The 16,706-nt window shown below is 36.3% G+C and overlaps 2 protein-coding genes across 7 annotated transcripts in view; both read left to right on the top strand.

The window, feature by feature from the left end:
• Nucleotides 1–16,706, top strand: part of LOC105382976 (semaphorin-1A) — a 273,180-nt gene that overhangs the window by 118,948 nt on the left and 137,526 nt on the right. The gene's annotated exons all lie outside the window — the stretch shown is intronic.
• On the top strand, nt 9,237–12,592 carry LOC119691832 (arp2/3 complex-activating protein rickA). Its single transcript, XM_048627716.1, has 3 exons — nt 9,237–9,510; nt 9,787–10,666; nt 12,487–12,592. Exons 1-2 carry the CDS (start codon nt 9,303–9,305, stop codon nt 10,650–10,652), a joined length of 1,074 nt encoding a protein of 357 aa, XP_048483673.1. The 5' UTR covers nt 9,237–9,302; the 3' UTR covers nt 10,653–10,666; nt 12,487–12,592.

The following is a 16,706-nucleotide window of genomic DNA, read 5'->3' as shown; positions in this document are numbered from 1 at the left end:
TACAAATTGTGCTCTAACGTGATTAATTCAGAGTCTTTAATGGCAAACTATCATGCGGAGCGATTTCAAACTCTAATTAAATTATCAAGTTTGACAGTTTAGATATTGACATCGCAGCCAAAGAGAATTTAGCGTACCGAAATACTTAAATTGTAGACGTTCTGAGCACAAGTATAACTTTAATAAAGAATGGTTGTAATAAAGAAGGGTTGGCTGGAAGAAATTGCTTTTTGGGAATAAGCCCGCATTTGTGTACTAAATTTTCTTAATTTGTATTTTTGTCTGTGCATGTTTTTTTAATGCAATAAAGTGTCTATAAATAAATAAATAAAATACTCAATATTTAACTCAATTAGGTATATACCTACTTAAATTAATTAATATACGTATAAAAAATCAGGCAGTTTATAGTTTGACATATAGGTGGTATACCAATAATAATTGGTTGACCACTAATGTAACAATAATCAAACCTCAGTATTTCCACTCATATGAATAAAATTTTAATGAATTTCGCACATACCTTTCTTCGCACTAATTAAGAGAGCGACAATTAGAGAACGCCACTTCAAAATGGCGAGACTTAAGGTCCTTTAAATCTGCTTGAGCTGAATGGCGCCCGGTTCACGATATCACATGAAATTAATAATAATAAAAATATTTATTTGTCAAATGAAAGGGTGTAACCTTTCATTTGACAAATAAACAAATTTAATTAATATTTTTAGTACAATTATGATGGTCACTTACATAATAATAGTTCGAAAAAAAGTAAGATTGCTCTAAGCATCCGCAGTATTTAGAAACTGTGTTTAAATGAAATTTCGTTGCTTATCTACCTAAAACGTTAAAAATTAACCCCTTATAGGATCACTTTGATGTTCGTCCGTCTGTCTGTCTAGAACTCGAAAGGATATTTGAGAAAGCTGTTATAAAATCAAAATTTTCGGAAAAAACAGATGAAGCATATTTACGTTGTAACGCCTAAGTTAATGCTCTTAGGTAAAGTGATGGGTTACTTATTTTCGAAAATTAATAGACAATAAATCGCAAGTCTGATGTTTTTTCAAAAGCGAAATTCTTTTTAAGAAGGTAAACCTGCCAATTTGCCTTTAAATACTGAAAGAGGCTCAAGTTACCCCGTTAAGTAATTTACAAGTTAATCTTGAGTTAATCATGGGAATCAATTTACTGGGGCCACGAACCTTTGGAACCCGACAATTATTCTCTTTGTCTGTTCTTTAAAATAATATTCCATTTACTGTGGTCTAAGTTATTATATTTATTGTTTTTACGAGACTTGGACATCATGATATTTGATACGGCACACCAGAATCTATCTGAATTCTATAAAATATTATTCAATTTACTCTACTCCCAAAGTTACTATAATACGTATTTATTCAAAATAACCAAAAATATCAAACAACAAAATAGAAAGCCACAGAAAATATCGCAAACTGGGTATTACATAAAGTATATTATGTAAATAGCGTTTATCGTAAAACTCGGCCTTTTAACAAATCGAAATTCGATCGGTGAAGTGACGAGAAAGAGATTTATATTCAGAGGCAATTTGGCAGTAGGAACTTTTTATTGATGCCGCTTTCCACAGCTGTGCCGAATGCACACTGTGGATGTATACGGGTAGATATATCTCCGCTCCACTGATATTAGGTATTGGAGATTCTAGAATGATGACTGCAGCGGATTTTGTTCTAAAATATTGAACATTTATTTGGGAAACCACGCTTCGTAGCTAGTGCTAGTGTTTTCTTTAACTTAGGTAGGATTATAGTTAGCGAAAATGATAGCGTACTTTTGTAGCTTTTATGAAATTAAATATCTTTATGTCTAGCGTTAGCATAAAGATATTAACTAATCATACGTTTGAAAACCTTGTTTTATGTCTTAAACTCAGTTTAGCCGATCAAGAGCCTATATTGCTCAAACTCAAACCAAGCAACCCATGAACTTTCAACAATAGACGTGAGGCACAACTCTATGGAATGGCGCTCCATATTTTTAATTGTTTTTTTTTCATCACTTGGGTTGACGTCGGCCGGAAGTCAGTAATGAGCGGTGAGACTTTTCCAGCCTACCCTCGCATTCAAGCGGGAAAAAGGCGGGAATTATGAGAGGCCGTGTCCTGGCGCGGCCGTTGCGTTGTCGGGTTCCAAATTTGAATCTACTTATGCTCATTTATTTTAACGGTTTACATTTGTGTGTTGCTCTTATTTTTATATGAATAATCATTCATGGTAATAAAACTCTTTCTGATTACATCGGATTTCTATTATTATAATAATAATCTTTTAGTGAGCTTTTAAGTTCATTTAAATTTCTAGAGTACAGTCGCATTACTAGAGTAAAGTATGCGGCAGTCGGCACTTAAGTGCATAGTGTGTGTTCTCGCATCTCACTACATTAAACCTTCTCCGGCATGCACAGTGGTGTTGTTTCTTGCTCGACGAGGCTTTCCCCATGTTTCCGTACGACACAGACATTCAAATTGATACAGACTTTAACAAGAGGTGTTTCATCACAACAAACTTTGGGAAACATTCGTCGAACCTTCTGAAACACACGCTTGCTAACTCGACTTTACGTTCAGGTTTATAAGAGCTACTTTACAACAAAGTTGTACTCCTTATCAAGCAGTTGATAATGAGCCCTAATGAATTCTCACAAGGGCTGTTAATTGTACAAAACGTACAATTAAACAAGCCCTAATGACACGTGACTCGAGCGGTGATCCTAATGGCTTACCTTTGTCTTCATCTTTGAGGCTCTGTAATTGTTCATAATTTCTAATTAGTATAAGTAATCTTTCAAATAAGTAGCTTATAAGTGTGAAAACTGACTTCATTTGTAATTCGGTATTATATTTCAAAGTATTGCCAGTAAGGTAGGGTTTCCAAAGGTTTGAGATAAGTTCAGTCAAATTGAGGGAAGGAATCTTTTAAAAATTCAGAGCTTCCTGCTCCGAAACATTTTTTTCTTCACGCACCTCACGCCTCATAAAATTAAGGTCTAACAGGGTCAAATAGAATATTGAATAAACCTCATAAACTGTTAAGAAAAATTTAAGGACCTGCTACGTTGAGTCCAGCTATTTAAAATCGTCGTTCATTAAACTTAAATTCTCAAGTTTTTCGCAACAGACAATAAATGATCGTTCTATTCTATTATCTATGGGGGTGTAAGTACCTGCACCTAGCTCTCTCGAGTGGAACCTTTGTGCATATCCCCAAGGTCTAAACTGCCTTCCTAAGCTTGGACTATTTCCCACCACGCTGGTCCACTGCGGGTTGGTGGGTTCACATATCTAGATGTGCTAAATCTAGATAGGTAGGTTTCCTCACGATGTTATCCTTCACCGTAAGAGCGATGGTATACATTGTACTTAAGTTAAAAGAACTCATTGGTACATGTCAGCGCCGGGATTCGAACCCGCATCTCTTGGGTGAGAAGCGGGCGCTTACCCGAATGAGCTACCACCGCTCCTTGTTGATCGTTATTATTATTTTATACATATGTATGTAATGAACTAATACTAATGTTATTCGAATTAATTGACCGGTTAGATTAAAATTTTGTTATGCCAAAGACTTAAGTTTAGTTTCTGACTCGAATTTATTTCAGCTTAGACGAGCTCTATCACATTTTATATTAAATTTATAATCCCCTCTAACCATAAAAAAAACATCTAAATATTGTCCGAAAGTTCCAAAGCACTAAACATGTTAAAAATTCTCGAGCTTAAACTCGCAAAATGGCGGGACACCACCCGAAATTCTTTCTTAAAAGTTTATTAAGATAAATCCTTGTAGAAGTTTAATGAATCTTATTATCAGTTGAGGCTGTATATCAGATGGTGGTCGTAGTTAATGTAGCGGGAAGATGGACGGCGGGCTATGACGTCATCTGAAGACACCTTATTTATGAGCCGAAATCCTTTCATGGGGGTTGAGCTAAATCTTTTAGTAAAATATAACATTCATAATTTACTTAGTTACTCTATTTATGATAGTAGCAATATATTTAAAATATATAACAAACAGACTTTCATAATATTTTGGAAGAATATTATCATTACGAGTATTATAATCCGAAGTTCTTATCCAGTACCGAGCACCCTTCCTCAGTTAAAGTAGAACCCTTACGTAAAGCAATAAGTAAACTGTCGACCACCATATTGGTAGATAAATTCATAAAATACTTCCTAAATAAATAAATCATCTTCCTTCAATCATTTCATGTTATCAAACTCTAAGAACGAATCTACACTAGATGATTGCACATAAATAGGTTGTACTGACGGAAAAATAATGCATCACTTGTATGCAGACGATGTGAAGAGGACGACGGAACTGTAACACTCACACTTTTGTGACTCCAACACTTGACCCACATCCGCTCTACATGTCTCCTGTAAAAGGGGGAAAGCGAAACCCCCCTTAAGTAACCGCCAAACGACTACCACCTCTCTCCTCACCGCTGAAAGATCAAACTCCACTGGAGGATCATCTAACTCAAAGGCACAGTCCCCACGCAATTTAACACTTTGTTTTTCCTTCAAACATGGCAGAATATTCAATGTCGACGGAAAATGAGTCGGTCGCCACGCGCAACCGATTTACAACCTACTCCCTAATGTCGTAAGATTCGCATTCAAACGGTACCGTGACGGATTTAATAATGATTTTTTTATCCAGCCTCAGCCAACACTAGCTGCAATAATACGTGTAATCTAAACCGTATTCGCGAGCCGATCTGTTTATTCACAAACGGAATGGGAATATTAAAATTTATGAAAACATTATTCATGTTGTGACAGCAACAAGCATCCGGATTGATTATCTGTACTACTGGTGAGAATAGCTTTATTTTAAGTATAATCCATTTTAGAATACACCACTTTTAACAGAACCAATGTAATGGTTTACAAACACATGGTGGCTAGCGCCCCCTCGCGGCCTCAAATGAAATCAACGGCGGTAAAGTCTCAGACGAATTCTAAATTCAAAATTTTGTTGTGCGTTGATTCACTTAATGTTGGTAACTTTTAATTGGTTTAATAAATCGCCTTTCTGATCTCGATGTTTAAATAAAAGTTTCAACTTTTTCAATTATGGCCGATGGACTCGCAAATCGTAGTGATTTACGGATTTGCTTATCTATTTTAAGCTTTAAATAAATTTTGCCTTGAACAAATCCCAGTTAACGAAACAAAAACTTCGTTAGCTTTGTTATGGTAAGCAATGCTGCTTCCGTTGCATAATGAAGGTTTAAATTTAGAATTCATAATTTTACGGAGTTACATAAACATTGAAATAGTCAGCCTCCCACGGGTGCCTCTTATTAAATATTAACCCTTAATTAGTCGCCGGCACTCGGTGGTTGATTTATGTGTGTTTTTACGTAAACTGCCGACTCTAATGTTATCGTTCACGCGACCCCCGCAGTCACAGTAATTACATCGATTTCTCTAATGAAAATAAAACTTTTTCATAACGTATTGCGGTTAAGTTATTTTTCGACATGCCATGTCGGCGAGTGTTTAGCCCCACAGGCTATACTGTGCCTAGAAGGTAGTATTATACGGCGTGAGTTCTATTTTCAGTCATTTAGCCATTAAAGTGAGTGTTAAACAACTAATTTATTTTGCTACACATATATTATTGATATTGTTTTTTGACAGACTCAAGTAGGTAAAATATTGACGCGAATATAATCATGATAATAAGATGGCTTTCCGAGTTTTTCACATAATAATATAATTTTATACATCATCTTCATTTTTTATAAACACAGGTTGTCGGGCAGAGATCGCTTTTAGTGATAAGACCGCCTTTTGTACCCTAATTAAGTTGCAATTTGTTAATCTTATTATTCTTTGTTGTTGTACAAATAAAGTGTATTCTTTCTGTCTATCTATCTAAACATTTTGGCTTTTTCTAGAAAAAATATTTACCTTGCCACATCTTATATGCTTAATTACGTAAAGTCGCAATTCGAAAGTGTAAGTGATAGTAGTTAGTGAGTTTTAATATACCTCTTACTGAAATGCGTAGAAAAACGATACAATGTTATGATCGGAAAATCATCAACAACTTCACCTCAAAGTGACACTTTCAGGCATTCAAAACACACTCACCATAATTATGATTATGTAATCCCGTATGTAATGCCCCCTACAGTTGTTCACACTCGATGGAGTCGCCACGGAGCATAGTACTAAAAAGCTTGTATTACACATTATCACGATTGACCATGGAGCTCCCCAGGGCGACACTCTATGACCCCTACTGTTTATATTCGATCCAATGCCACTGGCATATACTTCGACGCGGCGGGCACTATGTGAATAGTTCGTAAATAATAAAAACCGTATGTAACTAGTCATAAAATTCCTAAGAGATCATTAAATACAGTCAGGTTGAATGCGACTTATTAGTGCTGATATTTTTCATAGGAGCAGTCTCTTAGGTCAATGACATAAGGGGTGCGCCCCACGTTTGACCGCTGTTGTTTTAAATAGAACAGTTCAGTCGGAAAATTACTCTGTCAGCTGCCGTTGCTAAACAAGTAAATATGAATTTTAATATACCGACATGAAATTATGCATTACAGGTTCAAAAATTGGTGATGTGTTACATAGATGATGTGTTTATAAATGGCTACGCTGCTACGGTGCTACGTCGTAGGCTACTACGCCGTCGTGTTTGCTACGCCGCGCCGTAGCAAGTTCTTGTGTTGATTGAGCGGTATTTATGAAAGTTCTACAGAAATGAAGTTCCTACTTATGTGTGTGTTAGTTCCTACGAAACATCACCGTGTTATATTATGTACTCTATTCATTGAAGGCAAGTTCATATTCATACTACATACTCGTACCTTTACATTTCTATAAACGTTCATGGAAAAAAATAATAAAGTGAAACCACTTTCTGAATTATAAGAATAGTTGTGGTTATTCTGAGAATTTTTAGTTTACGACTTAGGAAATATGCATATACTACATTTTATTTTGTTCATATGCATAGTTTTGCTAGACCGAAAGTTTTAGTGCTACATCCACGAGTTATGTATGCGTACATAAATACATTAACTATAAAAACTTAGAAAAGATTTCTGAGCACTTATAACTTTCCTTCATTCTGATTTACGAATACTATTCCATTTTATTATTTAGCGTATACACATGTATCAATGTTATGACTAATAAAAATATATTCGATAGCCTATGAATAATACGAGCATATAACTTATGTTTATTGTGATTGTGATTATGTTATGCTGTCATAACATTTGCTTATCATGTTGACTCGATTTATGTGTAGGTCGAAGCATAAATATTGAGGTGAATCCTAAAAAAACTATTTAATATATTAAGATATCTTTTTCGGAATAAGTTTCAGTGGACAGGATTTTTGTTATATAGAACGTTGTCTTGCAGAACAATTTATACATAATAAGTTAATAATTTTAATTAAATCTGAACTAACTGAAAATTATGCTTATAATTTTCAGGCTGTATCGTTGTAATAACGATCTATGTATCTCAGAAGTCCAACAACACCCTAAAATACAGCAAACCAGTTACTTAACATTCCTTCATACGTAATATTTTCTAAATTTTGTGTAAAAGTGTACCCGGGAGGCTCTGGCCAGCAAATAACCGATATGTGGCGTTATCTGACTGCCCACCGCCTTCGGTGCCTGCGAAATACGAGCGGGCGAAATGACCAGGTTTATGAAGCGTTAAGATAACACCCTGTATATGTTTTTAAAATTTTAAACGAAGGATTTTGTGTGTTTTTTGTTGCGACAAGAGGACGATTTAGTTCTCTCGCGAGAGTTCAAAGTAACAACTACTTTTTGTGCTTACGGCTTATTTAAATATTGTATTGTAGATTGTCAAAGTTATTTCAAATTACCACATTATTTCAAAAGCTCTATTAAATAACTATCAAAATTTTGTTTGTAAATTGCATTTCAAATTACACAAAAAAAAGCTTTTGTGAAAGTGTTTCTTTCCAGCGTCGTGTGAAGAGAATGGCATATTTTCCCTCAGATTACCAGATTACAGCTGCGACAGCCGGCTGCGGCTCGCAATTAGATCTGCATCTCCGAACGGTTGGCTCGCAAGCTCAAATGCATGCATTGAACATGTTGGTTTTTAGCCTTTTTATTTGGTTTAACTTGTTAACTTTATTGTGAGAAATGACAATCATCTGCTAACGTACTTCCAATGCTGAATAATTCTTCTGTCTTTTCCCTGAAAAAGGCTGCAAGCTTTCTCATTCAGCCACTTGTGTTATGTTAACTTATTACTTACATTATTTATTTTTAATAAATAGTTGGTAAATTAAAGGGTGTGAGTAGTAACAAGTACATGTATAAAAATGTAGTTAATAGTTTAAATAAAAATGTATAGAGCGTGCTAAAAATGTATCTTTCATGTAGGTATTGATCCCCATTTGCGATATCACAAAAAGCATCCCTCTACAAAACAGGTTACATTTGTCAAAACGCTTGATTACACACTCTCCACAAAAAGAACTTCGCGAATCCTCAAACGTTCCTTCTCTTTCATTCTCAAGAGTCGTTTATCTCTGTCGGTTTTTAGTTTTGTCGAATCAACCGCTATCACCTCAGGGACGCTTTTGTTATTCTTTTTGCAAGTCACGGTGACCATCTATTTCTTGCTTTGCGTTGATACCTTTCTCTTTCCATCCTGTCACAGCGTTATACATGTGTCCCGCTTTTTCGGCTAGCGAACTATCCATGTACCCGTAGGCGGTGAGTCTTCGTGAAGCTGAAGAGTTAGGTATCCGTCGAATGTTTTTGCTGACGGTTCAATTGTTTTGCAAGCCGGGCACGTTCGTCTTGGACCGTACTTCGGACGGATTATACTCCCTTTGTCGTGAGTTTTACAACTTCCAAAATATGCAATCGTGAGATGACTGAAACACGGGTAGCCCCGGCATTATCTATTCGTTTTATGTTGAACAGTTATCATTATGATTATACTTCGTTTCTCTCTCGAAGATGATTACGATATTACATGCAGCACGCGAGATGATGCTATCCTAATCACACTTTTAAAGCCCTAAAAATAGTTTTATTTTTAGCACTAACAAATTTGTGCCTGTGTAGCGGGGCCTTATATTTGTCTATGGCCCTCACCATTTCCGTTGTCTATGGTGCCGCCGTTTTGTTCGCCATTACTCGATTTTGTGTTATCCGAGTCACGTCGCACAAGGAAAATTAATAATTAAAAAAGCTAGATAAGAATGGGGAAAAGAAAAAGAAGTAAAGATGAAAGTGAATTACTGGAAAAGGTAATGAAAAAAGTGAAGAAACTTGTCAGGAAGAAAAGAAGAATTTCCTCCTCGTCGTCGGATGGATGTGAGACACCTTCACAAGGTGTGTGTCTATCTCCTGCGCAATCGCCAGCAAGCATGAATCTCTGTGATTATGTCCCTGATGAAGGCAATGAAGGTAAGTTTCAAGTGCATATCGGGTCCAGATGTTAAATACAAATTGTGAAATCTACTTGTTAGAACTTGGTTAGAACACGTGGTTGACTGATCTTTCCTTCATAATATCTCGACGTTTATCGTGTGTAGATATGTGGATTTCATGTCATGATAACCATGTATAATGAGCGTAATAAAATAACGCAAATAGGTATTTTCTTTCCCGGCGTATATCGCGTGTGGAAAAGTTAACCTACAAATGTGAAACTGACCGGTTGTTTTTTCTGTACAATTACAGATGTTACCGCAGCTACCGAAAATGTAAATCTGGTTACGGAAGAAGAAAATAGCCAGCTGGACCCCGAGGTGCTGGAGTTACTTGGCTCTGACCCCACTCAAGTCAAGGAATTCGGTGACGACTTGCACAAGGAAGTCGCAAATAGATGGAAGCACATTCTGCTAAACGGGCTCACAAAGGAGGAGAAATCAGAGCTATCTAAACATTACTTACCAGCAGAAAACTGTGCATTTATCAGGCCACCTAAACTCAACCCAGAGGTGAAGTCGGCGCTACATGACCTTAATATAAAGAAGGATGCCTACTCTGAGAAGAAACAAGATGTCATGGCTAGTTGCCTCTCAGCAATTGGAAAAGCTTTAAATATGACACTAACAGAGAGGCATAGTGATCCAGAACTTATAAAAATTCTAAGTGATGCCGGCCGCCTATTATGTGATATCCATCACAGGGAGTCTGTATCGAGGCGGTTTGCCATTATCAATGCTGTTAACAAATCTAAAAGAGACACTATAAAGAACACTAAAATAGACCATAACCTATTTGGGTCCAACCTGACTGAACACCTGAAGACTTCAAAGGCCATATCTGTATCAGCTTCCGAGTTGAGATACAATTCTAGCAACCATCAACATCGTGCACAGCTGAACACTACCATGCCTCGTAGCCAACCAGCTTTAAACGTACGGGGGGCACCTCGGGCACCAGTCGCCGAGCCGCGAGCGTACCCCCGCCAGCCTCGGCGACCACCGCCACCGCCGCCGCCAGCGCCCGCGCAGTGGGAATACCGCCGTGCGCCGCCGCCGCCGCCGCAGGCGACTCGTCCACGGAACTACAGCCGCCCACCGCAGAACCGACGCCGTTAAATACTCTATCACAGGTACACAAACCTATACCTACTGCAGGCAGGCTCCAGTATTACATTAATGAATGGATTAATATTACCAATGACACAACTATCCTGTCTTGGGTTAAGGGATACCAAATACCATTTGATAATGAACCATATCAAACAGTTTCAAGTCAAAGTAAATGTTATAGTACCGAAGAGACTCTAATTATCAATGACTGTATTAATGACCTTTTAGAGTCAGGTTTCATATCTCCATGTAGTACATGCGAAAATCAATTTATTTCACCAATTTTCACAGTACCCAAGTCTAATGGAAAGCATAGGTTTATCTTAAATTTAAAGGAACTTAATAAATTCATTAATCCCACCCATTTTAAAATGGAAGACTATCGCACAGCTCTAAAGCTTATTGATTTTAACTCTTACATGGCAACCCTAGATTTAAAGGATGCATATTTTTTACTGCCCATCTCTCCAAGTGATAGAGTTTATCTTCGTTTTACCTGGAAAGGTGAATTGTTTGAATTTAATGTCCTACCCTTTGGTCTCTGTACACCCCCATATGTATTTACCAAATTATTAAGGCCCGTCTTACACTACTTACGTTCATTAGGATACCTGTCTGTCAATTTCTTGGACGATTTTATGCTTATTGGAAACACATTCAAAGACTGTCTTGACAATTTAAAAACAACCAGAGATATACTTTTAAAACTAGGTTTTTTGATTAATGAGGAAAAAAGCCAGACATACCCCAGGAAAGAATGTACCTTCCTAGGCTTCATATTTAATTCGGTTAACATGTGCATATCGTTGCCAGAGGAAAAGAAAAGTCGTATTAAAGCTCAAGCAACAAAATTTTTAAATAATAAAAAATGCTCGGTCAGGGAGTTTGCTAAGTTTTTAGGCTTGTTAACATCAGCATGCCCAGCTGTTAAGTATGGCTGGGTGTACACTAAACAATTTGAGAGAGAAAAGTTTTTAGGTCTCAAATACTCAAATAATTACAACAAAGCAATGGTTTTGCCTGCGCATTTAAATAATGATTTAATTTGGTGGAGAGACAATACTGATTCTTCATATTGCTCATTTCAAACAAATAACTATGATATTGTAATATTTAGTGATGCTTCAACGACAGGCTGGGGCGCTGTCTGTAATGATAAAACAGCTCATGGGCACTGGAACGGTTCCCAATTATCACAGCACATCAACACCTTAGAATTGCTAGCAGCATTTTATGGACTTAAAATCTTTGCATCACACCTTAATAATTCCAATATCCTGTTAAGAATAGATAATACCACAGCTATTGCCTATATCAATAGAATGGGTGGAGTACAGTTCCCACATTTAAACAATATTGCACGGGATATATGGCAATGGTGTGAGGTGCGCAATATTAATATATTTGCATCATACATACAGTCTAGTAACAACAAGGAAGCTGATTTTGAATCTCGTCAGGCAATTAATATAGACACGGAGTGGGAATTGGCTGACTATGCTTTTAACCAGTTGACAGTTGCATTTGGTACCCCTGAATTTGACCTGTTTGCTAGTATTCAAAATCACAAATGTATTAGATATGCATCATGGAAATTAGATCCGAACTCAGAAATAGTTGATGCTTTCACATTTAACTGGGAGGGATTAAGATTTTATGCTTTCCCACCCTTCAGCTTAATTTCTAAAGTTCTACATAAGATAAAATTCGATAAAGCAGAAGGAGTTTTAGTTGTGCCACTTTGGCCAACTCAATCATGGTTCCCAGTTTGGTCAAAGTTACTCATATCAGAAGTTTTATACTTCAAGCCTAATAAAAATTTGCTATTTTCCCCTTTCAGGGAGTCACATCCGCTCCATGCAGAGCTAACCCTGATGGCCGGGAGATTATCAGGCAGACACTGATGAAGCGTGGGATCCCCATCACCTCACTTAACATTATGATGGCTTCATTTTCTCACAATACACTGAAGCAATACAATGCGTCACTCAAAGCGTGGTGGGCATATTGCAGTATTAAAGGTATAGATTATTGTAATTCCAATACTAGCCAAGTAATAGAATATCTGACAGAAAAATTTAATTCTGGAGCTAATTATAGTACACTTAATAGCCACCGCTCAGCACTGTCAATTTTATTAGGCCAGGAGGTCACCTGTAATGAATCCGTAAAGAGATTTTTTAAGGGCGTTTATCGTTTAAAACCACCTGCGCCAAAATACAATAACACTTGGAACCCTAATGTAGTATTAACCTATATTACTAATAATTTACCCAATGATTCAATCTCAATTAAAGATTTATCACATAAAACAATTACTTTGCTGGCTTTAGCATCTGCACAAAGAATGCAAACATTAAGTTTGATTAAAATTGATAATATTACATTTGATTTAGGTAAAATTATTATTAAAATTGATGACTTAATTAAAACATCTAAACCAGGATCGTCTCAACCATTGATTATGTTGCCATACATTAAAGAAAACCCCACAGTTTGCCCAGCCCTTTGCCTTAAATCATACATGGATAGGACAGCTCATTTAAGACTCCAAGAAAAATATCTTTTTATTAGCTATCAGAAGCCTCACAAAAGAGTTGTTACCCAAACACTATCCCACTGGGTCAAATTTATGTTACAGAAGAGTGGCATAGACGTTAAAGTCTATGGCTCTCATAGTACTCGCCATGCGTCTACATCAGCAGCTCATAGAGCTGGGGTCAACTTAGAAGTAATTCGGAAAGCCGCAGGCTGGACTAAGGATTCCAAGGTATTCTTAAAATACTATAATAAAGATGTTTGTAACTCAACAGACACTGATTTTGTACAATCACTATTTTGTTGATACTTATACCCACTTATATAAAGTATGTACGTCCTGATTTTAACATTCTCCATAGAACATGTTGATTTTGGATTTATATGAGTAAGTAGGTAATTAAGTACTTATTGTGGTACATAATTTGAATATGTTAAGTAATAGACTTAAGTTTATTTTAACTTTTATAACATTTATCGATTGAATTCTCACTATGAGAAGATGTTAAGTTTAGTTAATATAAGCTATGTTAAATTGAATGAATAATAATTTTTTGGATAATTGTTGATTATTCATGTGTTTATTTTTATATTATTTTTCGATGCTCTGAACATCTGCATGTAATATCGTAATCATCTTCGAGAGAGAAACGAAGTATAATTAAGAATCAAACGAACTTACCTTGTGAAGTTTGATGTCTAATTATACGAGTCTCTCGAACGAAGATGATTACAATCCCGCCCTGCCCTATTAGGTACCCAATGCTTAAAAAATAAAATAAAAAGTTGCTCTGAAATAATGGCGAACAAAACGGCGGCACCATAGACAACGGAAATGGTGAGGGCCATAGACAAATATAAGGCCCCGCTACACAGGCACAAATTTGTTAGTGCTAAAAATAAAACTATTTTTAGGGCTTTAAAAGTGTGATTAGGATAGCATCATCTCGCGTGCTGCATGTAATATCGTAATCATCTTCGTTCGAGAGACTCGTATAATTAGACATCAAACTTCACAAGGTAAGTTCGTTTGATTCTTAATTATCACAGTGTTGTACCAATCTTATTTATATATTTTTTATTTATAAACACTTTATTGCCCACAAAACAGACAAATTACACATGGTTTGCAGACTTAAATTATTCGCATACAAAGGCATCTGAAGTAATACTCTTTATTAAAAAAATACATATATATATATTATAGCACGTCTTTCAATTTACAACTTATTTAATACTCCACTGCTGACGACGAATTTTAAGAATAAAGTAACCAGTCTAAATGCCAAGAAAATCCATTTATGGTTTGAATGGTTCTACTGCTTTTAACTTGAATCTTAAAATAAATAGATACTGCACCCATTATACTAGCAAGTATACCACAAATATACGGACAAAGTGTCGTTTCCGTGCGAACCCTAATTTAAATTCAAAGCGAGCTATTTGTAAATTCATAGAAAATTATCGAAATAAGGTTATAAACAACTAGAAAGCAGGCAGCAGGGTATAATGGAAAACTGCTGAATTTGCGGGTGCGCCTCGGTTAGCGCTAAATAATCACCTGGGCCCATAAAAATAACGCATATTTACAAGGAAATTTTGCAGGACGTTTAATAACGATGCAGTAAATTAAAGCGCTTTATATGTAGCGCTGCTTCGCTTAGCTGTATGCGCTTACTCAGCGCTGCCGTTTGATTTATGATCACGACTTGGGCTGTAGCAGTCGCTGTGTGCTTGTTGGGAATCACATTTGTGTGTGTGAGGGTATATAAGGCAAATATCACTTAGCCTGGCTGGAGAATGAAAAAATTACTTTGGAAATATATTTTTTCAGTAGGTAATGGGAAATTTAAAACAAACTATGTAGGTATACATAGTTTGTTTTAAGTATCCCATAATGCTTTTTTTTTGTAATTTCAGATTATAATATGTTTTTTACAAAATGATTAATGTATAAATTTTTATGCAGTCTCTTACATGCATTATTTCCACAATTACCTACTTGAAATTTATTGACGCAACAATTATAATTAATTACCTTTGGATTGTGCCAAAATACCATACTTAATAATAATAATGTCCTCCTAGCCGAATTTCGACTACGGCGGCCAATCTCAATTGAGATCAGCCATCTACGCAGGAGTAGATTATAGTGCCCAAGTGTGTGCGCAGTACACAGGAGCACTCTCTGTTCCATCACTCTCATAACCCAATGGGACGGATTGACCGACACGACTGGAGAGAGCTAGGCGCAGGACCGACTGCTTTACATGCCCATCCGACAGCATGGATCGTTTCACTGTTTCGGACAACAGGTACTTAATAAAGCGTAAAAGCAAAACGATGTCCAAATAATTATCTTGTTCAAGTCTCCCGAATCAAGTGCCCTTTTATGTTGCTATATATCTGTAGGTACATTTATCCAAACCATTTATTTATCTGATAAATGGCGTGATGTTTCCTCCTAGTTCCTACGCTCTGATGAAGATCGAAATGTTTGTTCAACATATTATTGCCGATCTAATTCTAGATTTTTGGCGCCCGTTAGCCACATTCGTTTCAGCAATTATTCTTTTATTAGATTATTTCATTCTTTGTATTGGCCTTTTGTTCCTCCACTACATAATATTTATGATTATTTTTCCGCATCGTAATTTCAATATGATTGAAAGGACATTTCAATTTTGCTAAATAATATACGGTCTAAGTTTTTGTGGTAAGTAAGGCCCATATTATTTTTTTTGATGTTCATTCGCCGGTATTGTCAAAAAATATTCGCTGTTACAGTAAGTAGGTACATAACCTATTCAAATCTGAATATTCCATCTCAGCCGTTGGCCATAAAAATAACCGTGGCTAGAAGAGGACCATCTCATTTGGAATTAAGTTCAGAAACTGCTCGTCGAATTCAATAAAAATGCGAGATCTCCGTCGCGGGCCTCTTCCAAAATCTCAACTCGCATTTCCTTTTTATTGCAGTAAATATGAACGAGCAGGCTATATGCTCATAAATATGTAAACAAAGTGGGCCAGCGACCTTCCTTATGTGTGTGCCTATTCAATTATAATGTTTTAAGAAAACTATATTGAAACAAGCTGAAAGGAAAGCTTGGAAAGGTCAGCCTTTAATGTTTGGGCGAAGTAATAAGTTTATGGAAACCTCCGAGGCCCTCAGACTTCTTTATTTATATTTTCGAACGCTTCGTTATGGGAACATTCGGCCGTTTTCAATTTCTACAGCGTGTTGTTTGATTTATTCATGAAAGGATTTCCGCTAGTAAAAGTAAATGATTTTGCTCGTGTTCACTGTGCCCTTTTGGCCATAATTTATGTATCTCTACATATCCGCAGATTATATTTTATAGTATACTTATGTACATACATACATACGTATGCTATAATACGTACAGTCGTACACTTACCCTTTTTTCTTACCGTGTCAGTAACAAATACTAGAGCTACGCTAAGGTTTGCCACTGTGGTGAAAGAATTGGTAGTAATATTAGTCTCAGCCACTGACAA

The sequence above is a fragment of the Plutella xylostella genome, chromosome 19, assembly GCF_932276165.1.
Source record: "Plutella xylostella chromosome 19, ilPluXylo3.1, whole genome shotgun sequence".
In the NCBI taxonomy this organism is placed as follows: domain Eukaryota; kingdom Metazoa; phylum Arthropoda; class Insecta; order Lepidoptera; family Plutellidae; genus Plutella; species Plutella xylostella.
This window is presented reverse-complemented; position numbering and strand designations above follow the sequence as displayed.

Excerpts from the sequence above, each read along its gene's own strand:
- LOC119691832 (XM_048627716.1), top strand. The coding sequence starts at position 9,303 with ATGGGGAAAAGAAAAAGAAGTAAAGATGAAAGTGAATTACTGGAAAAG. Across the intron at positions 9,511-9,786 it reads CCCTGATGAAGGCAATGAAG|ATGTTACCGCAGCTACCGAA; the intron begins GTAAGTTTCAAG and ends GTACAATTACAG.